Raw genomic sequence first — 24,522 nt, forward strand, 5'->3', positions numbered from 1 at the left:
TCAAAGCGCTTCACGGGACACACTGTAAATTGTATATTTTGTGGGTGAAATGCAGCAGCCAATTGCACCCAACAGTGTTCCACAAATAGTCCTGGATTGAGTGACCAAATTATTATTTTTTTTAAGTGATTATTACCCCCGGAAAGCAATCCGCCAATCGACTAACAAGCGGGTTCTTACTTCCTGCTGGTAAACAACAACAAAACACAGCATGTGGAGTAAGGTAACTTGCCCAACGTTTCGCGCTGCCCAGGAATCAAACCCGGGTCCTCTCACTTATAATCCTTGCATTTGATACAGCGCCTTTCATATCACTGAGACGTCCCAAAGCACTTCACGTTACACTGTAAAGTGAATTGGCTGTATATTTGTGGGCGAAACACAGCAGCCAAATTGCTCACAGCGGCATCCCAAACAGTCGTGGATTGAGCGACCAAATTATTTTCTTTCCTTGAAGGATTATTATCAGGCGTGTGAAACTTGCCCAAGGTTCTGCCCTGCCGGGAATCGAGCCCAAGTCCTCTCGCTTGCGAGGCGAGTGCTCTAACCACCGAGCTACAGGACTGGCCTGCTTAATCAGACCGATGGGTGGGGGAGAAAAGAGTTTAAAGAACCCCACCCTTCTCTCTTCCTCCATCCAATTAACCTGCAATAAAGACCACGCCACGATCAGTAGAATCTTGTACAAAACCTTTATACTGTACACATTTATCGATTGCAAGTACACGGATGTGTGTCAGACATTCCATTTCATCGGTCAGCTTCAAGCCACAGTATTTAACCGTCACCTGTGTGTATACACGGGCCAGACCCCATCCCCACCCCCACTGGTCACTCCTTCACAGCAGATACACCATTCTCAGCCCATTTACCCTTCAAATAAATAAAATTAATTTACAGTCAGAAAAAAAAACATTCGTTCAACGAAATATGAGTTGCAGATCGTCAGGCTCCGTGTTGGCAGCAGGAAGCGGAGTGTAGTCGCAGGATGTGGGGGGAGGGGGGGGGGGCTGGGCTGGGGGGGGAGAGAAAGGGGTTAGTTTACCATCAGTCGGAGGCAACAAGCCTGGAGTTGGGGTGTGGAGAGGGGGAGGTGTGGGTGATGACCAGCCCCTCTTCTGTTAGCAGCAGTTGAATGCAAAGTATGGTTTGGGGAGGGGCGGGGGGGGTGTTGTTCTAAGCGTCGTCTGTTTTTCATGCGTAGAAAATGAGTTCAGGGATCTGCCCCCCCTGCACTCCGGTGCCGTTGGTGCTATCTGACGAGCATTGGAACTGGAAGGTGACTTTCCCGCACTGCACCTCGGTCATGCCCTCCTGCCCGAAGTAGCTGAGCTCATTGCCGTCCAGCACGGCGCTGGCGGTGTAGAAGGTGTCCTGCTCCACCTGTACCGGGTGCTCGAACCACACCGAGAAGGTGGTGCTCGAGCCGTCCGACACGAACTTGGTGAGGTTCTGAGCCAGCACCAGGCCCTGACGTTTCAGCTCGATCTTCACGCTGTACTCGGCCTTGCCGCAGCTCGAGCCGTACAGACCCAATCCCGCGATGAAGATGCGCTTGTCCACCGCAAACTGGATGCTATCACAGCGGCCCCGGTAACGCCACTGGTTGCTGCGGTAGGCGGAGGACTGGAAGCGGTGGCAGCGTTGGGGAGCCAGGCCTTTCCTCTGCGCCGTGGGGAACTCCAGCTGAGGCTTGTTGGCAGCGGTGTACCACAGGAAGACGTCATGCGTCTCCTCCAGCGTCAGGAGGTCGCACTGGGCTGCCCCGTTGGCAAACTCCTCTAGCGTCATGGTGGGCACCCGAACGATGTACAGAGCCTTGCCCAGCACCCCACGCTTGTTCCTAGCCGTGGGCGGCAGCCCCTGCCTCTTGCACTCGGCCTCCGCCCAGTTCAGGATGGCCTCGAAGACCACCACCTCCTTGGTGTTGAGGGTCTCGCGGGACAGGATGATCTCCAGCGTTTGCTGGTCGATCTCGCAGAAGCCCTCCGATCTGAGAGCCAGCTCCGCCTGAGCGTCGATCACCTCCCAGCACCGCTGTGTCAGCTCGGGCTCCTCAAACAGCCGGCTCTGGGATAGCAGGACACATGCGTTCTTAGCCTCCAGGCTGGTCTCCAGGAAATTCACACACGCCTTGGCCAGATAAGGAACAATGTACTTTTTAGCAGCGTATAGTGTGGCCAGCACAGTGTCCGCCTCCAGATCAATCTCATCGCTGTATAAATACCTGCAAAGGTAAGGGGTGGGGGGTTAAAGGTCAGGCACTGATAATAATAATCATAATCCTTATTTGATATAGCGACTTATCACGTCGTTGAGATGTCTCAAAGCGCCTCACATAAAGTGCATTGACTATTTTGTCAGCGAATTTCATGAACAATGCAAAGTTGATGTAGTACGTTTAGTTGGAGAGAGGGTTAGGCTTTGATTTGTTTTCATGCGTAGAAAGCAAATGAGTTGTGGTATATTCCCCCCTCGTGTGTGCGTGAGAGAGAGAGTAAGCAGGTTTTATTTGTTGTATTGGGACAAATGCTGAAATTGAAAGGCCCCTTAAACCAGTCGATGTTTAGTTAGCCAGTTAACTAAAACTTAAACCAGTTAACTAAAGTCAAAACTTAACCAGTTAAGTAAAAATTAAAATGGCCTCGTTTTTTTTCTTTCAATCAGAGCTTATTTCCTGTGGCGATACCTGCGCTAACTTTGCATTCTAATTGACTTGAGAAAGGATTACTCCAACCGGACTTCAAAGGTTTACTTAGAACTCAGTAAATCCATCCCCAATATAAATTGAAGGGAAAAGCCCTTACTTCAGCAGTATGAGGAAAGCCGCAGGTTCCACATCTGGGATATGAATATCGGATTTATCCTCCGCCAGCTCTCCGTAAAACATGGCATAGAACACTGAGCTTCCCACCGCGAGGATATACTGAGGGGAGAGAGAGAGGGAATGTGGCAGTCAGTCACAAACACTCAGGACAGGCAGTGCAGATAATAATAATAGTAATCCTAATATAATAATCCTTGCATTTGATTATTAAGCATCAGAGCTTTCCTGAAGGAGGGGGGAGAGAGACAGCTCAGAGCTTCAGTTTATATTCTGAACGTTTTCTCTAACCCCCCCCCTCTCACATCTTATCATGTCGTTGAGACGTCTGAAAGCGCTTCACAGAATGTTAAGTGGATTGACTGTATTTTGTGGGTGAAACACAGCAGCCAATTTCACACAGCAGTGTCCCACAAACAGTCATGGATTGAATGACCAAATGATTTTTTTGGGGGAGGGATTATTACCCCTGGAAAACAATCCGCCAATCGACTAACAACCGGGTTCCTACTGACTGCTGAGATCCCAGCCTCTCGTACAGTGGCCATTTGTAAACTTGTTTTTCCTTTATGTAAGAAGCTGTCATGAACCAGGAAGGGAAGTTAGGAGGGAGCCAATGAATCTCACTATTGTCTGCCACGAACTTATGCTTTTGTTTTAGATTATGTTTGTGTATTTTTTAAACCTTGCACAGCCTGCTCAGTGCTGTAACGATCACGGCTTAACTGAGTTCATGTATTATTACAGTTGAGTTGTTTACACACGAACACACACACACACACACACCTTGTGAGCTGGCACTCGCTGGGTCCCGCCTGGTGCTCCCACCATAAAATGTACGTCAGCCATCAGTTCGTTATTAAACATCACAGCGTTCCTGAGGGGGCGAGGGAGAGAGATCAGCTCAGAGCTTCAGTTTATATTCTCAACACTTTCTCTAACCCCTCCAAAAAAAACACACCATCACAACTTTCCAGGAGTGGGGGAGAGAGAAGGGAGGTAATCATAACATTTATATATAATAATAATCCTTGCGTTTAATATTGCGTTTATTATGTCTTCGAGACATCTCAAAGCGCTTCACAGAATATACTGTAAAATGAATTGACTATATTTTGTGGGCAAAACGCGGCAGCCAATTGCGCACAGCAGCGTCCCCACAAACAGTCATGGATTGAGTGACCAAATTATAATTTTTTTAATATATAAACATTATAACTTGCATTTATATAGCGCTCTTCACATGCTTAATCCACGACTGTTTGTGGGACACAACCGGGTGCAATTGGGTGTCGTGTTTAGCCCACAAAACACACAAGTCACTTCACTTTACAGTATCTCCTGTGAAGCGCTTTGGGATGTCTCAACAACTTGATGAGGCATTATATCAAATGCAAAGATTACGATTATTATTGTATATTGTTTTAATAAAGAGGTAAATAATAAAGGGGTAGCGTCTCGGAGTGTTGACGAAGAAAACTCTTTTCAGAAATTGCAAACTCGGAAAAACAATCATTTGTTTAAATATATATATAAATAAATACAAAGCCATCCCCCCAGTATGTGTGTGTGTGCGCTGGGGGCTGTGTGTGTGTGTGCTGGGGGCTGTGTGTGTGTGTGCTGGGGGCTGTGTGTGTGTGCTGGGGGGGGCTGTGTGTGTGTGCTGGGGGCTGTGTGTGTGTGCTGGGGGCTGTGTGTGTGTGTGCTGGGGGCTGTGTGTGTGTGTGCTGGGGGCTGTGTGTGTGTGTGTGTGCTGGGGGCTGTGTGTGTGTGTGTGTGTGTGTGCTGGGGGCTGTGTGTGTGTTGGGGGCTGTGTGTGTGTGTGCTGGGGGCTGTGTGTGTGTGCTGGGGGCTGTGTGTGTGTGCTGGGGGCTGTGTGTGTGTGTGCTGGGGGCTGTGTGTGTGTGGTGCTGGGGGCTGTGTGTGTGTGTGTGCTGGGGGCTGTGTGTGTGTGTGTGCTGGGGGCTGTGTGTGTGTGCTGGGGGCTGTGTGTGTGTGCGGGGGCTGTGTGTGTGTGCGCTGGGGGCTGTGTGTGTGTGTAAGGGGGCTGTGTGTGTGTGCTGGGGGCTGTGTGCTGTGTGCTGGGGGCTGTGTGTGTGTGTGCTGGGGGCTGTGTGTGTGTGTTGGGGGCTGTGTGTGTGTGTGCTGGGGGCTGTGTGTGTGTGTGCTGGGGGCTGTGTGTGTGTGCTGGGGGCTGTGTGTGTGTGTGTGTGTGGGGGCTGGGGGCTGTGTGTGTGTGTGCTGGGGGCTGTGTGTGTGTGTGTGCTGGGGGCTGTGTGTGTGTGTGTGCTGGGGGCTGTGTGTGTGTGCTGGGGGCTGTGTGTGTGTGTGTGTGTGGGGGGGGCTGTGTGTGTGTGTGCTGGGGGCTGTGTGTGTGTGCTGGGGGCTGTGTGTGTGTGTGCTGGGGGGGGCTGTGTGTGTGTGTGCTGGGGGGGGCTGTGTGTGTGTGTGTGCTGGGGGGTGTGTGTGTGCTGGGGGCCTGTGTGTGTGTGCTGGGGGCTGTGTGTGTGTTGGGGGCTGTGTGTGTGTGCTGGGGGCTGTGTGGTGTGGTGTGTGCGCTGGGGGCTGTGTGTGTGTGCTGGGGGCTGTGTGTGTGTGTGCTGGGGGGGGGGCTGTGTGTGTGTGTGTGCTGGGGGGGCTGTGTGTGTGTGTGGGGGCTGTCTGTGTGTGTGTAGGGGCTGTGTGTGTGTGTGTTGGGGCTGTGTGTGTGTTGGGGCTGTGTGTGTGTGTGTGTTGGGGGCTGTGTTGTGTGTGTTGGGGCTGTGTGTGTGTGTGTGTTGGGGGCTGTGTGTGTGTGTGTGTTGGGGCTGTGTGTGTGTGTGTTGGGGCTGTGTATGTGTGTGCTGGGGGCTGTGTGTGTGTGTTAGGGGCTGTGTATGTGTGCTGGGGGCTGTGTGTGTGTGCTGGGGGCTGTGTGTGCTGGGGGCTGTGTATGTGTGTGCTGGGGGCTGTGTGTGTGTGTGTGCTGGGGCTGTGTATGTGTGTGCTGGGGGCTGTGTGTGTGTGTGTGTGTGTTGGGGGCTGTGTGTGTGTGTGTGCTGGGGGCTGTGTATGTGTGTGCTGGGGGCTGTGTGTGTGTGTTAGGGGCTGTGTATGTGTGTGCTGGGGGCTGTGTGTGTGTGCTGGGGGCTGTGTGTGTGTGTGTGTGTTGGGGGCTGTGTGTGTGTGTGTGCTGGGGGCTGTGTGTGTGTGTGCTGGGGGCTGTGTGTGTGTGTGTGTTGGGGGCTGTGTGTGTGTGTGTTGGGGGCTGTGTGTGTGTGTGCTGGGGGCTGTGTGTGTGTGTGTGTGCTGGGGGCTGTGTGTGTGTGTGTGTGCTGGGGGCTGTGTATGTGTGTGCTGGGGGCTGTGTGTGTGTGTGTGCTGGGGGCTGTGTATGTGTGTGCTGGGGGCTGTGTGTGTGTGTGTGTGCTGGGGGCTGTGTGTGTGTGTGTGTGTTGGGGGCTGTGTGTGTGTGTGTGTGCTGGGGTGGGTACTGTGTGTGTGTGTGTGCTGGGGGTACTGTGTGTGTGTGTGTGTGCTGGTGTGTGTGTGTGTGTGTGCGTGCTGGTGTGTGTGTGTGTGTGTGCTGGTGTGTGTGTGTGTATGTGTGCTGGTGTGTGCTGGTGTGTGTGTGTGTGTGTGCTGGTGTGTGTGTGCTGGTGTGTGTGTGTGTGAGCTGGTGTGTGTGTGTGTGCTGGTGTGTGTGTGTGTGTGTGTGTGTATGTGTGCTGGTGTGTGTGTGTATGTGTGCTGGTGTGAGCTGGTGTGTGCTGGTGTGTGTGTGCTGGTGTGTGTGCTGGTGTGTGTGTGTGTGCTGGTGTGTGTGTGTGTGTGCTGGTGTGTGTGTGTGTGCTGGTGTGTGTGTGCTGGTGTGTGTTGGTGTGTGCTGGTGTGTGCTGGTGTGTGTGTGTGCTGGTGTGTGTGCTGGTGTGTGTGTGTGTGCTGGTGTGTGTGTGTGTGTGTGTGCTGGTGTGTGTGTGTGTGCTGGTGTGAGCTGGAGGACTAACCTTTCCCTGAGGCTGGGGTAGACGCACTGCCAGGTGCTGGCGGTGTGGATGTGGTTGTTGTTGATGTTGTGCTGGGTGCTGCTGGGGGTGTGGGCACCCCTCTTGCTGTGGCTGCTGGTGTGGTGCTGGCTGTGCTGGGAGCTGGGGGCTTGGCTCGGGTGCAGTTCTGCAGCCATTTTCTTATTCACAGACAGCGTTACGATCTCATAGCACAGTTTGCCTCTGCCTTTGCCGCTGCTGTTGCCTTTGCTGCTGCCGACGGATTTTTTAGACTTTTTCAAGCTTTCTGGAAGCATAAGAAAGAAAGTCAGACACTTCATGATCCTTCCACGCAGAGAGCTGCGAGCTGCAGGCATTGCATCTCAATTTAAATCCACGCACATTCAGAGGGAGAGAGAGAGGGGAGTGAAACACAGAGAGAGAGGAGGGATGGAGGGAGGGATGGAGAGAGGGAGGGAGAGAGAGGGAGAGGGGGGGTGATTGCTTCTCCCCTGAAGCCTGTACTAACCCGGCATATATTTTAAGAGCAGCATAAAGCTTGTGTATTGCCTGGTTCTCTTGTCTGCAACCAACCAGGTCTGCAGTGGGGCAAAATCTCTCTCAATCCTTTTTAAGATCCTCTCCTTCTCCTCTCTCCTCTTCTCTCTCTCTCTCTCTCTCTCCTTTCCTTCTTCTGTTTAGCAAAAAGCTGTTCCACCTCCAACCAACAAGTAAGTCGATCGCTGTGATTTTGTTCTGTTGCTGAAGTCCAATCGCTCTCTTCCTTCTGCTCTCTTTCTGTCCCCTCCTCTCGAGAGTCAGTCAGTCAGTCTGTCTGTGCCTTCAGGTGGAAATGGGTTGTGTTGGGAGTTGTTTTTCTCTTCTCCTGTCCAAAAAAAAATTAAATAAAACCCTCTCTCCTCCTCCACCCCCCACACACACACACACACAAAAAAAATTAGAAGTCCAGGCGATCTTCTCTTCTCCAACTGGTTTCCAAAGTGGTGCTGATTGTGGTGGTGGGAAACATAAGAGAAAATAATCATATAAAAATAATAATAATCTTTTTTGTCCTCAAGATGTTGGCTTTCCTTCTTCCTTCCTCTTCTTTTCCTGCTTCAGAAAGTTGTCAGGTCAGCCCAGGAGCTCGCAATTCACTTGAGAGGCATATATATATATATATACATATACATATATATAAATAAATAGATTTTTTGTTAAAAAATCTGGAGCCAAAAAAATAGTAAACCTTTCAGCAGCTCAGTGTTGGCGTGTGAACACCACCAGCACTGATCAGTGAGGCATTGGTGTCAGCTGCAACTCTCTGTATCTCTCTCTCTCTGTGTTCTCTCTCACACTCTGTGTGTTCTCTCTATTCTCTCTCTCTCTCAGTTCCCTCTCTCTCTGCTTCGCTTTTCCTCCACTAACACCAGGAGCTCACGTGATGGGACTAAACCAACCTCAAAGCCACAACAGCTTCAGAGAGATCCAATAACAGGGAGAGGCGGAGAGAGAGAGAGATCCAATAACATTACACAGAGAGAGAGAGAGAGAGAGAGATCCAATAACATTACACAGAGAGAGAGAGAGAGATCCAATAACATTACACAGAGAGAGAGAGAGAGAGATCCAATAACATTACACACACACACAGAGAGAGAGAGAGAGAGATCCAATAACATTACACAGAGAGAGAGAGAGAGAGATCCAATAACATTACACACAGAGAGAGAGAGAGAGCTCCAATAACATTACACAGAGAGAGAGAGAGAGATCCAATAACATTACACAGAGAGAGAGAGCGATCCAATAACATTACAGAGAGAGAGATCCAATAACATTACACAGAGAGAGAGACAGAGATCCAATAACATTACACAGAGAGAGAGAGATCCAATAACATTACACAGAGAGAGAGATCCAATAACATTACAGAGAGAGAGAGAGAGATCCAATAACATTACACAGAGAGAGAGAGAGAGATCCAATAACATTACACAGAGAGAGAGAGAGATCCAATAACAGAGAGAGAGAGAGAGATCCAATAACATTACACAGAGAGAGAGAGAGAGAGAGATCCAATAACATTACACAGAGAGAGAGAGAGCGATCCAATAACATTACAGAGAGAGAGATCCAATAACATTACACAGAGAGAGAGACAGAGATCCAATAACATTACACAGAGAGAGAGAGATCCAATAACATTACACAGAGAGAGAGATCCAATAACATTACAGAGAGAGAGAGAGAGATCCAATAACATTACACAGAGAGAGAGAGAGAGAGATCCAATAACATTACACAGAGAGAGAGAGAGATCCAATAACAGAGAGAGAGAGAGAGAGATCCAATAACATTACACAGAGAGAGAGAGAGAGAGATCCAATAACATTACAGAGAGAGAGATCCAATAACATTAGAGAGAGAGAGAGAGAGAGATCCAATAACATTACACAGAGAGAGAGAGAGATCCAATAACATTACAGAGAGAGAGAGAGAGAGAGCTCCAATACAGGGCGAGGGGCAGAGAGAGAGAGGAGAGCAGCCAAGTGAACAAGGATGGCTCAGAATAATAATATCCGCAGTTGTACTGAAGGCTTCTTAACATTATATTAGCAGTGATCTCCAGGCTGTGCCGCGCCCTATCCCCCTCTCCCTCGCTCCCGACACAGCTGGTTTGCTTGTCTGCTTACCGTCGCCCACCTTGGGTTTGGAACGCAGCTCGCGGTAGCGGCTCTGGGGTGTGAGGCTCGCAGACCGGAGAGTCCCCTGGCCTGGGCACAAGTTATCAGGCTCAAGTGATTGGGAAGGGGAGGTGGGGAGGGGAGGGTGGACACAACCCAGCCCTGTACATTACACTGTACAGACCTTCCCTTCTCCCAACAACAGAGGGAACCCAAGCTCCCAGCCTCTGCCTTTCAGCGTTTTAACTAGTGCCAGTTTCTGATGCCTTGTTCCCTTGCCCCCCCCCCCCCACCCCCTCCCCCACCTCTCTCAGGACAGGATCGGAAGGCCTGAGGCTGGTTTGACACTCTCCCTGTGCGCCCCCACACCCGCCCAAAGAGGGCCTTGAGCTCACCACAGTTGCGGGGTTGCTGTGCTATCCAAGCTAAGTAAACTAATGGAACACGAGTAGCAAACATATAGAACAGGCTCTCTAAGGACATGATGGAAGCAGAAGAAAGTGTCGTTTGTTTCAAGAAAAAATGAAATAGATTTCTGCTAGAAAACAATATCTCAGGAGACAGGGTATAGTTGGGATACAACATGTCAAGTGACTGCCAGGATGGTGGAAGGCAAACTACGTGGACCTTGGTCTACTTTCGCCAGCAAATTCTTATGTTCTTATGATAACAGCAACAAACAACAAAATTACATTTTTCATGTTGGCCTTTCATGTTGGGAGGACATCCCAAGGCGCTGAACAATCAGTGTTTCAGACCCGAGCTGGGAGTCGGGATCGGGGAAGGTGGAGGGCAGGGGGGGAAACAACAACAACAAGATTTCATTTATAGAGCGCCTTTCACGTTAGAAGGACGTCCCAAGGCGCTGGACAGTTGGGTCGGGACCCAAGCCTTGGGGGGGAAATGGTCAGGGGGAGGGAAGGGAGGGAGCGAGGAGGGGGGAAATGGTCAGGGTGAGGAGAGGGAAGGGAGGGGGCAAGGAGGGGTTATAGAGTCGAGAGGGGAGCTGAAGGCACAGTCGAAGAGAAAGGTCTTGAGACCGGCCTTGAAGGAGGAAAGGGAGGAAGCGGCGAAGGCACTGGGGATGGAGTTCCAGAGCCTCGGGGCTGAGAGGCTGAAGGCCACCGATGGTAGGGCGGTTGGGGCGGGGGACGTGGAGCAGACCGGAGCCGGAGGGACGGAGGGTACGGGCAGGTAAGTAGGGAGATAGTAGGTCGGAGAGGTAGGAGGGAGCAAGGCTGTGAATGGCCTTGTAGGTGAGGATGAGGATCTTGAATTCGATCCTCTGGGGGATGGGGAGCCAGTGGAGGTGAGCGAAGGCGAGGGTGAGGGCGAGGGCGAGGGCGAGGGTGGGAGTGATGTGGTCGCGGTGCCTGGTGCGGACAGTACACGAGCTGCAGAGTTCTGAATGACCTGCAGTGTGGAGGGAGGTGCGGGAAGGCCGACGAGGAGAGAGTTCCCATAGTCCAGCCTTGAGGTGACAAAGGCGTGGACCAGAGTTTCAGCCGCGTGAGGGGTGAGGTAGTGCCGTAGTCTGGCGATCTTTCGGAGGTGATGGAAGGCGGTGCCAGTTGTGGTGCGGATGTGAGGGAGAAAGGACAGCTCAGGGTCGGACAGAACCCCAAGGTTCCTGATGGCTTTGAGAGGTGGAGAGTGCGGAGCTGATGCTGTCAGCGCCTGAGGTACGGAGGCGCTGATGTGAGCCAATCAGGAGGGCCTCGGTTTTTCGCACGTTGAGCTGAAGAAAGTTGTCTCCCGTCCAGGACTCGATGTCGGACAGACAGCTGTCAGGACATCGGGGGTCGTGGAGTTGAGGGTAGAGGAGGAAAGGTAGAGTTGGGTGTCATCCGCATACATGTGGAAGGTTCTTGAGACAGATCTTGAAGGAGGCGAGGGAGGGGGCGAGGCGGGGGACGTGAAGTAGCCCGGAGCCCGCTGAGCAGAGGGAGAAAATAGGGTGGTAGGGGGTTAGGAGATCGCAGAGGTCGGGGGGAGCAAAGCAATGGAGGGCTTTGAAAGTAAGGACCAGGATCTTGAATTGTATCCTCTGTGCGATGGGAAGCCAGTGGAGTCGAGTGAGGATGGGGGTGATAGGGTCACGGAGCCCAGTGTGGGAGAGGATGGAGGCAGAGAGAAAGAGTTGGGTGTCATCACCATGTAGATAGTGAAGGAGAGGGCCAAGGACAGAGCCCTGAGGGACACCACACGTGAGCTGCGGGGGTTGGAGGAGAAGCCATTAGTGGAGACAAAGTGGAGTCGGTGGGTGAGGTAGGATTCGAACCAGGCAAGGGCAGGTTTGTGAAGATTGAGTTGAGAGGAGAGGCGGTGGAAGATTGAGTTGAGAGAGAGCTCCAATAACATTACAGGGAGAGAGAGAGAGAGAGAGAATGGTCAACAGTGTCAAAGGCAGCAGAGAGCTCGAGGAGGACAAGGAAGCAGAGAGAGCCCTGGTCGCAGATGTTCAGGATGTTGATAGTGACTTTGACCAGGGCTGTTTCTGTGCTGTGGGCAGCACGGATACCTGATTGGAGGGGTTCAGAGGGGAAGGGCGGGAGAGGAAAGAGCGAAGCTGGGTTGCAACGACACATTCCAGGGTCTTGGAGAGGAAAGGGAGGCTGGAGATGGAGCAATAGCTGGAGATCCAGGGAAAGGAAGGATCTCCAGCTATCGTCCCATCACCAACCAGGGTCCAGAGAAGGTTTTCAGATAGGGTGATGACATCTGTTCTTAGTTGTCTTTGGCCTGGGGCTGGGAACAGTGCCAGTGGATAAGGAGTGGTTTATAATGTTGGTTAAAAGAGGGGCCATGAGGTGGAGCTGGGGGGTAAGGAGAGGGGTGGGGATGGTGGTGAGGGAAGAGGGGGAGACAGGGTCGAAGGTATAGGGAGGGATGGGTGGCGTGAGGGGGAGGTGGTGAGGGGGAGAGGAAGCCAAACAAATCCCCTTGATTCTGGATTCAAATAAGTCCAACAACTCGTGGCATTTGGAATTGGAGGAGAGGATGGACGAGGCGCGGGAAGGTGGACGGAGGAGGCGGTCAGTGGTGGGGAAGAGGAGCCGTGGGTTGTCCTTGGCCTCCAAGACTTGGAGTAAAAGGATGATTTGGCGGAGGCGAGGGTGGAGGCAGGTCTTACTGTGGTCAAACCAGATCTGCCGATGGACCTTCAGGTTTGATTTGGTCCAGGTGTGTTTGGTGGCCTTGAGGGATCGGAGATGGCTGGTGTACCAGAGGCATTTACGTAAGTCGGAGGCAGTTCAGGAGGTGAGGATAGCAAGGAGAGGGAGTTGTGGAGAAGAGAGAGCAAAGAGGGTAGGTCATTGTGAGAGAGGGCCAGAGGGACAGGAGTTCGGATGACTCCAGGACAGCGGAGAGGGAGTGGGGAGAGATTTTTTTCCAAGGGCGTAGGATATAGAGGTGGGTTGAGTGGGGTGGGGAGGGGGATGGAGGTATTAAGGGAGATTACGTTAAACCCAATCTTGCCCCATCTCTGCTTCACGTTATACTATATTCACATTATGTTTGCGGGACGTCCCAGTCCATAAATTAGTGCCCTCGCTTGCCAACAAAACACACAGTCACTACTTTATAGTAAATAATAATCCTATCATTTGATACAGCGCCGTATCACATCTTTGTGACATCTCATAAGAGCTTCACAGAATATACTGTAAAGTGAATTGACTATTTTTGTGGGCAAAATGCGTCTGCCAGTTGTGGAGAGCCCTGCCCCACAAGAAATGTTTTGAAACTTCCTCTTGACTGTATGTGAGGATTGTTATTCTCGAGGATCAATTTTTTTTAAATTGATGTGATTTATTAACCTTCGCAGGAGGGATGGGTTGAGTGAGTCAACTCAGGGCAGAATCCCAGCTCCTCGGGATTGCGGAGCACACCTGGTTTAATGTGTTTACTCAGGATGTTCTTTGGGAGGACAAATGAGTCACTTTGACCGTGTCGCTATGTGATTTACATCCAGAGTCAGTCGCCAAGTCACCTATTTCCAGTCACAGACCGAAAGGTCACAGAAAGTTTATACTAAAGCACAAAAAGAAATAATTCACCCCGTTGTGTCTGTGCTGGTGCTCGCTCCCCCACTGGAGCTCTCTAATTACACCCTCCTCTCTTTCCCTCTCTTTCATCCTCCTCTCCTTGTTAATAACAATAATAACCTTTGCATTTGATTCAGCGCATTATTACGTCTTCGAGACGTCTCAAAGCACAGGATATGCTGTCAAGTGAATTGACTGTACATTTTGTGGGCGAAACGTGGCAGTGATTGCACACAGCAGTGTCCCACAAACAGTTGTGGATTGAGTGACTAATTTTTTTTAACTCTTTAATATTTGTCCAATTCCCTTTAACACTTGGCTTGAGTAGCTATTTGAGGTAACGCATTATCACCGTAAAGGAAACTAGTCTCGTTGGGGGGTAATGCTGATTAGTGAGGAACCAGATGGCTGTCGGTTGTGAACTGTTCTCCCCTGACCTGCCCCTGCACTCTGGTTCCATTGATTTTTTTAACTGCTTGGGGATTTGTGCAGGAAATATTCTCATCTGTGAAATGCCGGTCTTAATACCAAAGCTCTTCACGCCAATGGGATGGGGAACTTACTGTCTGTAAAGTGGTGGTGGTAATGGTCGCTCTGTGTGTCAAGTGCTAAAGGACAGGGGGGAATGTGAGCCCAGTCTGGAGTCCCAGCACAGCACAGCTTCACGTTGGGGTGACCTACTTACAAGTGGAGAGGAACGCCAAGCCTGCCACACAGAGCCAGCAATGTGTGTCAGCTTCACCGCACAGCTCCCAGAAGTAAAGTTGTGCTCAAAGTCAGAGAGGGACACAGTCACAGAGAGAGAGAGAGAGAGAGCGCGCGAGCGAGCGAGAGGAAACTAATGTCATAGCAGCGAGAGAGGCAGAGTCATTCAAAGACACTGAGAGAGACACAGACACTGAGCGAGTGAGAAAACCAGAGAGCCAGCCAGGCAGGCAGCGTAAGGCAGAGGAAGTGGGAGAGAGAACCAGAAACAGACAGACAGTGAGGGAGGACGAGTCAGATAGACATAGAATCAGAGGAAATCAGAGACATAGACTAGACAGAGGCAAATGGATCAGAGAGACTGAGATACACAACATACACAACACGCATAAACACACCACCACCATAATAATAATAATCCTTGCATTTGATATAGCGCTATTCACGTCTTCGAGACGTCTCAAAGCGCTTCACAGAATAGACTGTAAAGTGAATTGACTGTACATTTTGTGGGCAAAATCTATGATTTTATGATGTAAGCTGTGTGTGTTGTGTATGTTATGTGCTGTGTGTATGGTGTAAGCTGTGTGTGTTGTGTATGTTATGTGCTGTGTGTATGGTGAAAGCTGTGTGTGTTGTGTGTGTTATGTGCTGTGTGTATGATGTAAGTTGTGTGTTGTAGTGTGTGACGTGCCTTGTGTATGGTGTAAGCTGTGTGTTGTAGTGTGTGTTATGTGCTGTGTGTATGGTGTAAGCTGTGTGTTGTGTGTGTGAGTGCTTTGAACCCAGGCAGTGACTGGCTCAGCTCAGAATCTGCATTGCAGAGAGCTGGCAGCCATGAGTCTGTTCCTTAATCAGCCACGTGTGACGTAACAGGAGACACAACGCTGTCACCCCCACACAGGCACATCCCAAATCCACTAAATCTGCCAACTTTCTCTTTCCCATCCTGTCCCCTCCCACGTGTCAGTGAGGATCGTGATGGGGAGCAGCAGGCTGGCTGGGGCCGGCAGCGTTTGCTGGAACATTTCTTGCTGAATTGGAAGATTCCTGAATTGGAACCGAGGATTTTCATTCTAACTGCAGCGCCGCTCGAGGTGTCACTGTCTCGAGAATCTAAGAGTTGTGCAGCACAGAACGAGGCCATTCGGCCAATCGAGTCTGCACCGGCTCTCAGAGCGAGCTGTTTTTAGTCCCACTGCCCTGCCCTATCCCTTCCCCTCCCCACAACCTCCCCCCTTAAACCTCCAGCCTTCATATCCTGTATCTTATATATAGTCATGACACTCAATCCTCGACTGTTTGTGGGGACACTGCTGTGCACAATTGGCTGCCGCGCTTCGCCCACAAAATATACAGTCAAATTCACATTACAGTACATTCTGTGAAGCACTTTGAGATGTCTCAATGACGTGATAATAAATACAAGAATTATTATTATTATTATCCTCTTGTGCTCTGCCTCTCCCACGTTACTTGGCATGGCATTCGATGTCCCGACTATGTGTGAAAAAGATGACCAAAGGCACAGTGTCAAAGAGGAAGGTCTTAAGAACATAAGAGATGCTAGACAAAAAAAAGACCAAGGTCCAGCTAGTTCGCCTTCCACCTTCCTGGCTGTCGCCTGCATATATGTCCCAAACTCCCTACGTACTATATCTCATAATGTTATTTCCTAAAAGAAAACTGTAGTGAGATGGGCTTGAAGAAGCAAGGGAGGGGCGAGGCGAAGGGACTGTGCCATGGAGATCTAAGCGTTGTATGATTCCACTTCATGGCTGTTTGTGGGGCCGTTGTTATGCACATATTTGATGGTGTGTTCGCCTTCACATACACACAGTCACTACACTTCACAGTAAAATCCTGTGAAACACTTTGAGAATTCCTTCTAACGTGAAAGACGTTGACTGAGTCTATGTGGTTCTACGAGGATCATTAATGACGATTTATTCTGCGCTGTGATGTGATGGGCACAGAGTGTGTGGCCTGGACACTGAGAGCTGGTCGGCATCACAGTCAATCTCAATCCCTCTCTGACCTCCTCAGGGTTCTGAAATTCCGATGGGGATAGACTGGGACGTGGAATCAGACAGCAGTGCTGAGCGCTGTACTGTGTAGCCTGTCTGTGTTGGGATTACATATAACAGAGTACTGTAGACTCTAGTTCCCCGCTGCGCTGCTCAGCGAGGGTTGCGATCAATAACTCAGGCCATTGGAGGAGCAGAGCTGTGAGCGTGGAACATGGGCAGATGCTCGCTCGATGGCTGAGTGTGTAAGTTGGTTTCCCTCTGTGTTGCGGGGGCCGTCAGCCTTGCGTCCCACACGCAGCCTGTGAAGAGTCACCTGATCTCAGCCGGGCTCCTGTAAGAGAATCTTTTGTGGCGTGTGTGACGTGCTGTGACGCTGTGCTCACTGCAGTGAGTGTGACCTTCCCCAGCACCGCAAGACACCGCACCGCAGAGCACCGCACCACACAGCACTGCAAGACACCACACCGCAGAGCACCGCACCGCACAGCAAGACACCACACCGCAGAGCACAGTACCGCACAGCACTGCACTGCACAGCACCACACAGCTCAGCAACGCACAGCACCGCAGAGCACAGTACCGCACAGCACTGCACATCACATCGCCACACATCACCACACAGCACAGCACTGCACATCACCACACTGCACAGCACATCACCACACACCACCGCACAGCACAGCACAATACTGCACAGCACCACACAGCTCAGCAACGCACAGCACCGCAGGGCACAGTACCGCACAGCACTGCACATCACATCGCCACACATCACTGCACAGCACAGCACTGTACAGCACATCATCACACAGCACCGCACAACACTGCACAGCACATCACATCACCACACAGCACCGCACAGCATTGCACATCACCACACAGCACAGCACTGCACATCACCACACTGCACAGCACATCACCACACACCACTGCACAGCACAGCACAATACTGCACAGCACCACACAGCTCAGCAACGCACAGCACCGCAGGGCACAGTACCGCACAGCACTGCACATCACATCGCCACACATCACTGCACAGCACAGCACTGTACAGCACATCATCACACAGCACCGCACAACACTGCACAGCACATCACATCACCACACAGCACCGCACAGCATTGCACATCACCACACAGCACATCACCACACACCACTGCACAGCACCACACCGCATAACACTGCATAGCAAAGCACCGCACAGTACAGCACCGCCCAGTACAGCAACACACAGCACCATACAGCACACAGCACAGTACAGCACCGCACAGCATTGCACAGCATTGCACAGAACACAGCACCGCACAGTACAGCACACAGCACAGTACAGGACCACATAGCACAGAACCACATACAGCACAGCACCCACAGCATAGCACCACACAGCACAGCAGCCACAGCGCCCACAGCACAGCAGCCACAGCGCCCACAGCACAGCAGCCACAGCGCCCACAGCACAGCAGCCACAGCGCCCACAGCACAGCGCCCACAGCACAGCAGCCACAGCGCCCACAGCACAGCAGCCACAGCGCCCACAGCACAGCAGCCACAGCGCCCACAGCACAGCGCCCACAGCACAGCAGCCACAGCGCCCACAGCACAGCATCTACCGCACAGCAAAGCACAGCACACAGAAACACATGAGGCCACTATCAGCTCAGCACAATAATGCTTTCTGTCATTGTCTTTGTGGTTGAACTTGACATGCAAGTCCTGTTCCCCCCTCCACCCCCCTCCTCACACTAACCCACCCACTCTTACCCCCCCCCCACACACCCCACTCTCACCCCCACCTCATCACTGTCAGGGCCCCTCCCCACTCTCATGTATGTATGTGTATAGTCTATGTTTCTGTGTAGTACGCATGTGTGAGTGTAGTGTGTGTAGGTATGTGTGCAGTCTGTGTGTATCAGGTTTGACCCCCAATTATCCTTCCTCTCCCACATCCGGTCCCTCACCAGCACCGCTTTCTTCCACCTCCAACGCATCGCCCGTCTCCGCCAATACCTCTCCCCAAAAGCCGCTGAAACCCTGGTCCATGCCTTTGTCACCTCTCGGTTGGTCAATTCAAATGCCCTCCTCGCCGGCCTCCCCTCCACTGCCATCCACAAAATCCAGATTATTCAAAACTCTGCCGCCCGCATTCTCACCCGCACCAAACTCCGCTCCCCGATCCCCCCAGTCCTGGCCAGACTGCACCGGCTGCCTGTCCCAGAGAGGATCCACTTCAAGATCCTCACCCTTGTCTTCAAATCCCTCTACTCCTCTGCACCCCCCGACCTCTCTGACCTCCTCTCTCCTCAAAACAGTACCCGTTGCCTTCGTTCCTCCGGGTCTGGCCTCCTCCTCGTCCCCCGAGTGCTCCGTTCCACCCTCGGCGGCCGTGCCTTCATCACTATGCCCCGAGGCTCTGGAACTCCCTTCCTCACTCCCTTCGCCTCACCCCCTCTCTTCCTACTTTCAGGTCTCTGCTGAAGACCTTTCTTTTCGACCGCAACTTTGGTCACCTTCCTCCCCTCCCCCGGCCCCTCCCCCTGGCTCGGCCCCGGGATCCGTTATTGTGAAGTGCTCTGCGACACCGTCTGGCGTGGAGGGCGCTATATAAACCAAGTTGTTGTTGTTGTGTGTGTATGTGTGTGCAGTCTGTGTGTGTATGTGTGTGCAGTCTGTGTGTGTAGTGTGTGGGTGTGTGTGCAGTCTGTGTGTTGTGTATGTGTGTGAGGCACTGTATAACCAGCTGATACAATGGCCTGGCTTCCTTGTAGGTGTGTTGATGTGTGTTTGCTATCTGCTTCCCACAGATCCATGTCTGTACATCCCGAGGTTCGCACACATGCTGGAGTTTGCGGACAAGACACACGAGGTGTCCATGACGGCACTGCGGCTGCTGCAGAGGATGAAGCGGGACTGGATGCACACGGGGCGACGTCCGTCAGGGCTGTGTGGAGCAGGTGTGTGTGTCAGCATGTCACACTGTGTGGTCAGGGCTGTGTGAGTGTGTGTGAGCATGTCACACTGTGTGGTCAGGGCTGTGTGAATGTGTGTGAGCATGTCACACTGTGTGGTCAGGGCTGTGTGAGTGTGTGTGAGCATGTCACACTGTGTGGTCAGGGCTGTGTGAATGTGTGTGAGCATGTCATACTGTGTGGTCAGGGCTGTGTGAGTGTGTGTGTGTATCAGCATGTCACACTGTGTGGTCAGGGCTGTGTGTGTGTGTGTGTATCAGCATGTCACACTGTGTGGTCAGGGCTGTGTGTGTGTGTATGTGTGTGTGAGGATGTCACACTGTGTGGTCAGGGCTGTATGTGTGTGTGTGTCAGTACTACACACTGTGTAGAACGCTTGCCTCACAAGCGAGAGGACCCAGGTTCCATTCCCAAAACCTAAGGCAAGTTTCCTTACTCCACACACCTCTGTTTCCCCAGCAGTAAGTAGGGACCTGTAGGCTGGTCAAGGGAGGGGAGAAGGGTAGGGGCAACACCGACTATGTGTGTGGGAAGAGGTTGTGTGTGTGTGTGTGTGGGGGGGGGGGAGGGAGCGGGGTGCAGTCGGTGGGAGATGGGAACAGTGTATTACACGTGCCCACAATCCAACCAAGCTCTCCACTATCAGAGCCTGGGGTGGAGACTGGTCGCCAGTGTGTCACAGTGAGTGATTGGGGGTGGGGGGAGAGGGGGGCTGAGCAGGGACGCAGGGACAGGAAGCGGCCACCCAGCCTGTTCACTAGATCGTGGCGGATGATTTATCCCATTTCCCTATCTCTCCTTCTCTTCCCATATCTCTTACACCCCCAGCTTCCCCAATGTCTTATCTAATTCCCTGTTATTTTATGGCCAATTGATTGAGCCTCGGCTGTTCCTGTGGGACGGTGCCCTTAGAGCCCGCTGCGAAGAGAGGATTCTGATCTCACTCTTGCTCTCGCTTTCTCCTCCCTGAGCTCCGACTAAAATCATCTCCTTGTTTTGATCCTGTACCAGAGGGAGGGGCACGGGCCTATGTACGTACACTCGCTTCTCTCCCCCCCCACGCTCCCCGCAGGCCCAGTCAGAAAGATCCCACTCCCGCAGGGTACAGTCACTACAGTCGTAAGCGCAGAAGTATTTGCTGGTGAAGAAAGACCAAGGTCCATCTAGTTTAGTCTTCCACCATCCTGGCAGTCGTTTGATGTGTCGTGTCTCAAATTATAATCACAAATTATGTTTACATTTTTGAACAGCGCCCTGCTGTATGTACTGTGTTCCCAGGTATTATTTTCGAGCAGAAATGAATCTAATTTGTTCGTGAAACAAAGAACACTTTCTGCTTCCACAGTCTCCCCAGGGAGCCTGTTCCATACATTTACTACTCGCTCACTGAAGTAGTGTCTCTACAGATTTGTTCTGAATTTAGCGCCTTCAATCACATGCCGCTTCTTCTGGTTCTACTGTTCAATACAAGATAAAACAGCTTCTCGTGGCCTACATTACCCAGTCCCTTCAGAATCTTAAAGACTGTCATCATATCCCCCTCAACCTTCTCACAGAGACGCCCACTCCCCAGAGGTTACAATCAGAGATAACTACTCACTGACCACACATGGCAACACCATATGCCTGGCAATAATCTGCGTGCCCTTACTCTGAGCCGGGCAATGGTGCGTGGCAGTGGAAGGGGGTGGGGGAGGGTGGAGGTAAACTGAACATTCTGGTTTAGACTCTGGCTCGCTCCTCTGAGCCGTGTGCTGTGTTGTTTCCTCAGCGCTGCTGGTTGCTGCCAGGATGCACGATTTCCGCAGAACCGTCAAGGAGGTCATTCGTGTGGTGAAAGTCTGCGAGTCCACACTCAGGAAGAGGTGAGGCAGCCTGGTTAACACTGACACCGCTACACAGTCTGATATTAACAGTGACACCTCTATACAGTGTTAGTGACACCTCTATACAGTGTTAGTAACACCTCTATACAGTGTTAGTGACACCTCTATACAGTGTGTTAGTGACACCTCTATACAGTGTTAGTAACACCTCTATACAGTGTTAGTGACACCTCTATACAGTGTGTTAGTGACACCTCTATACAGTGTTAGTGACACCTCTACACAGTGTTAGTGACACCTCTATACAGTGTTAGTGACACCTCTATACAGTATTAGTGACACCTCTATACAGTGTGTTAGTGACACCTCTATACAGTGTGTTAGTGACACCTCTACTCAGTGTTAGTGACACCTCTATACAGTGTTAGTGACACCTCTACACAGTGTTAGTGACACCTCTACACAGTGTTAGTGACACCTCTATAGTGTTAGTGACACCTCTATACAGTGTGTTAGTGACACCTCTATACAGTGTGTTAGTGACACCTCTATACAGTGTGTTAGTGACACCTCTATACAGTGTTAGTGACACCTCTATACAGTGTGTTAGTGACACCTCTACACAGTGTTAGTGACACCTCTACACAGTGTGTTAGTGACACCTCTATACAGTGTTAGTGACACCTCTATACAGTGTATTAGTGTCATCTCTATACAGTGTGTTAGTGACACCTCTATACAGTGTTAGTGACACCTCTATACAGTGTGTTAGTGACACCTCTACACAGTGTTAGTGACACCTCTATAGTGTTAGTGACACCTCTATAGTGTTAGTGACACCTCTATACAGTGTGTTAGTGACACCTCTATACAGTGTTAGTGACACCTCTACACAGTGTTAGTGACACCTCTAGACAGTGTGTTAGTGACACCTCTATACAGTGTTAGTGACACCTCTATACAGTGTATTAGTGTCATCTCTATACAGTGTGTTAGTGTCATCTCTATACAGTGTGTTAGTGACACCTCTATACAGTGTTAGTGACACCTCTATACAGTGTGTTAGTGACACCTCTATACAGTGTTAGTGACACCTCTGTGTAGTCTGATATTAACAGTGACACCTCTACATAATAACAATATAATAATATAATATACATATAATATACATATATAATATATACTAGGTGTCAGGTTCGACCCCCAATTATCCTTCCTCCCCCACATCCGGTCTCTCACCAGCACTGTTTTCTTCCACCTCCAACGCATCGCCCGTCTCCGCCAATACCTCTCCCCAAAAGCCGCTGAAACCCTGGTCCATGCCTTTGTCACCTCTCGGTTGGTCTATTCAAACTCCCTCCTCGCCGGCCTCCCCTCCACTGCCATCCACAAAATCCAGATTGTACAGAACTCTGCCGCCCGCATTCTCACCCGCACCAAACTCCGCTCCCCGATCCCCCCAGTCCTGGCCAGACTGCACCGGCTGCCTGTCCCAGAGAGGATCCACTTCAAGATCCTCACCCTTGTCTTCAAATCCCTCCACTCTTCTGACCTCCTCTCTCCTCAAAACAGTACCCGTTGCCTTCGTTCCTCCGGGTCTGGCCTCCTCCTTGTCCCCCGAGTACTCCGTTCCACCCTCGGTGGCCGTGCCTTCATCACTATGCCCCGAGGCTCTGGAACTCCCTTCCTCACTCCCTTCGCCTCACCCCCTCTCTTCCTACTTTCAGGTCTCTGCTGAAGACCTTTCTTTTCGCCTGCGCCTTTGGTCACCTTCCCCCCCCCTCTGGCTCCTCCCCCTCCCCCAGCTCCTCCCCCTCCCCCCGCTTCCTCCCCTCCCCCCCTGGCCCTCCCCTCCCCGGCCCTCCCCTCCCCCGGCCCCTCCCCCCCCGGCCGGCCCCTCCCCCGTGGCTCCGCCCCCTCCCCTGGCCCCTCCCCCCGGCTCGGCCCCGGGATCCGTTACTGTGAAGCTCTGAGACGCCGTCCGGCGTGGAGGGCGCTATATAAATCCCAGTTGTTGTTGTACATACTTAACAGTGATCTCTGTCGTGTCTGATAATCATTGTGATTCTGCCGATCACGAGGACATTATTGGGCAGAAAACAGCTGTAAACTTTGTGCTGAGGTTTGTGAGATGCCGTGGCGATGAGTGAGTGTAACCTCAGCACCTGCAACCTCTCAGCCTCAGAGGCCAGAGTCAATCGGGGCAATGGTTAAGCTAACCTCAGTGCTCCCCCAGGATCCCTGAGTCACCCCCCTGCCTCCACTCCGTGTACACATGGGAAAACTGGTGTCTGATTTACAACCATTTCATCCAGATTAATTGTGAGTTAATTTTGACGACCTCTGGGATTTGGGAACCCATCTGGACTCCGGTGCAAACCCCTGACTGACTGTCCAGGGCCTGGAGACGTCTTCCCGATGTGAAAGGTGCTCTGTACATGTCATTTGTTGTTGATTTGTATCATAATGATAATCCTTGCATTTGATATATTGCCTCATCACGTCTTCGAGACGTGTCACAGGGCATTATAGAATATACTGTAAACTGTTTGTGGGGACTCTGCTTTGTGCAATTGGCTGCCGCGTTTTGCTCACAAAATGTACAGTCACTACACTTTGCAGTATATCCTGTGAAGTGCTTTGAGGCGTCTAGAAGAGGTGATCAGGCGCTGTATTATATTATAGTAATCTAGCAGTAGGTCAGACAGAGACTGGGTGCCTGGGGAGTGTAAAGGCCACGTTGGCAAATGGCTTTTTTAATGAGTCCCGGTGGAAATCCCTAGCGAGCTGCTTAAATGACTGTTAGAGGGAAAGGCACAGAGACAGCGAGCAGAGCCTTCGATCCAATGCTCCCTCCCGGCCACATAATATAATGTCTCTTAATGTCAGTCAGCGCCTCGCTCAGCTCAGCTGGGGAGGATTCTGCCGGTGCGTGTGTCTGCTCTGGTAATTGAGCAGTAATTGTTGGTTGAAGGACAGCAGAGATGGCAGTCAGTCTCCAAATGGGGTCAACCTGGCTCAGTCTCTCACACTTTCCCTTTGTCAGAAGTTGTGGGCTCATGGCCTACTTGGAGCTCACAGTCTAGCCTGACATTCCAGTGTCGGGCGGGGGAGCAGGGAAGGGGAATAGCGGAAGTGCCATCCTGTTACAGGTGCAGTCCTTAGGATGAGGCGTTCCACCTGTCTATGCCTGTTCAGATGGACCTTAAAGATCCCATGGTACATTGGAAAAGAGAAGTTCGTCCCTCACTTCTCTGTTCTGGTGCTCGCTCCCCAACTGGAGCTCTCTACAACAACAACAAAATTACACTTGCCTTTCACGTCGGGAGGACGTCCCAAGGCGCTGGACAGTCAATGTTTCAGATCCGAGCTGGGGGTCGGAGTCGGGGAGGGTGGAGAACCAGGATCTTGAACTGTATCCTCTGTGCGATGGGAAGCCAGTGGAGTCGGGCGAGGATGGGGGTGAT

General features: G+C 51.5%; 2 protein-coding genes across 3 annotated transcripts in view; one reads left to right on the top strand and one right to left on the bottom strand.

The window, feature by feature from the left end:
• The window catches only part of LOC103190561 (BRF1 RNA polymerase III transcription initiation factor subunit), a 97,757-nt gene that overhangs the window by 50,346 nt on the left and 22,889 nt on the right, over window positions 1-24,522 (top strand). The window contains exons 6-7 of the mRNA XM_042337872.1: window positions 19,065-19,214; window positions 21,001-21,094. Of these exons, the coding sequence (XP_042193806.1) occupies window positions 19,065-19,214; window positions 21,001-21,094 (244 nt within the window). The remainder of the gene's footprint in view (window positions 1-19,064; window positions 19,215-21,000; window positions 21,095-24,522) is intronic.
• On the bottom strand, window positions 679-7,987 carry btbd6b (BTB (POZ) domain containing 6b). Of its 2 annotated transcripts, XM_042337874.1 has the most exons (5): window positions 7,319-7,987; window positions 6,811-7,096; window positions 3,611-3,701; window positions 2,808-2,926; window positions 679-2,227 (listed from the first exon to the last, which is right to left on the bottom strand). In XM_042337874.1, exons 1-5 carry the CDS (start codon window positions 7,341-7,343, stop codon window positions 1,195-1,197), a joined length of 1,554 nt encoding a protein of 517 aa, XP_042193808.1. In that variant the 5' UTR covers window positions 7,344-7,987; the 3' UTR covers window positions 679-1,194. The 2 variants fall into 2 exon arrangements, with proteins under 2 accessions (XP_042193808.1, XP_042193807.1); XM_042337873.1 differs by lacking the exon at window positions 7,319-7,987 and having other exon boundaries at window positions 6,811-7,244.

Source organism: Callorhinchus milii, unplaced genomic scaffold (genome assembly GCF_018977255.1).
Source record: "Callorhinchus milii isolate IMCB2004 unplaced genomic scaffold, IMCB_Cmil_1.0 Scaffold9, whole genome shotgun sequence".
Lineage (NCBI taxonomy): Eukaryota > Metazoa > Chordata > Chondrichthyes > Chimaeriformes > Callorhinchidae > Callorhinchus > Callorhinchus milii.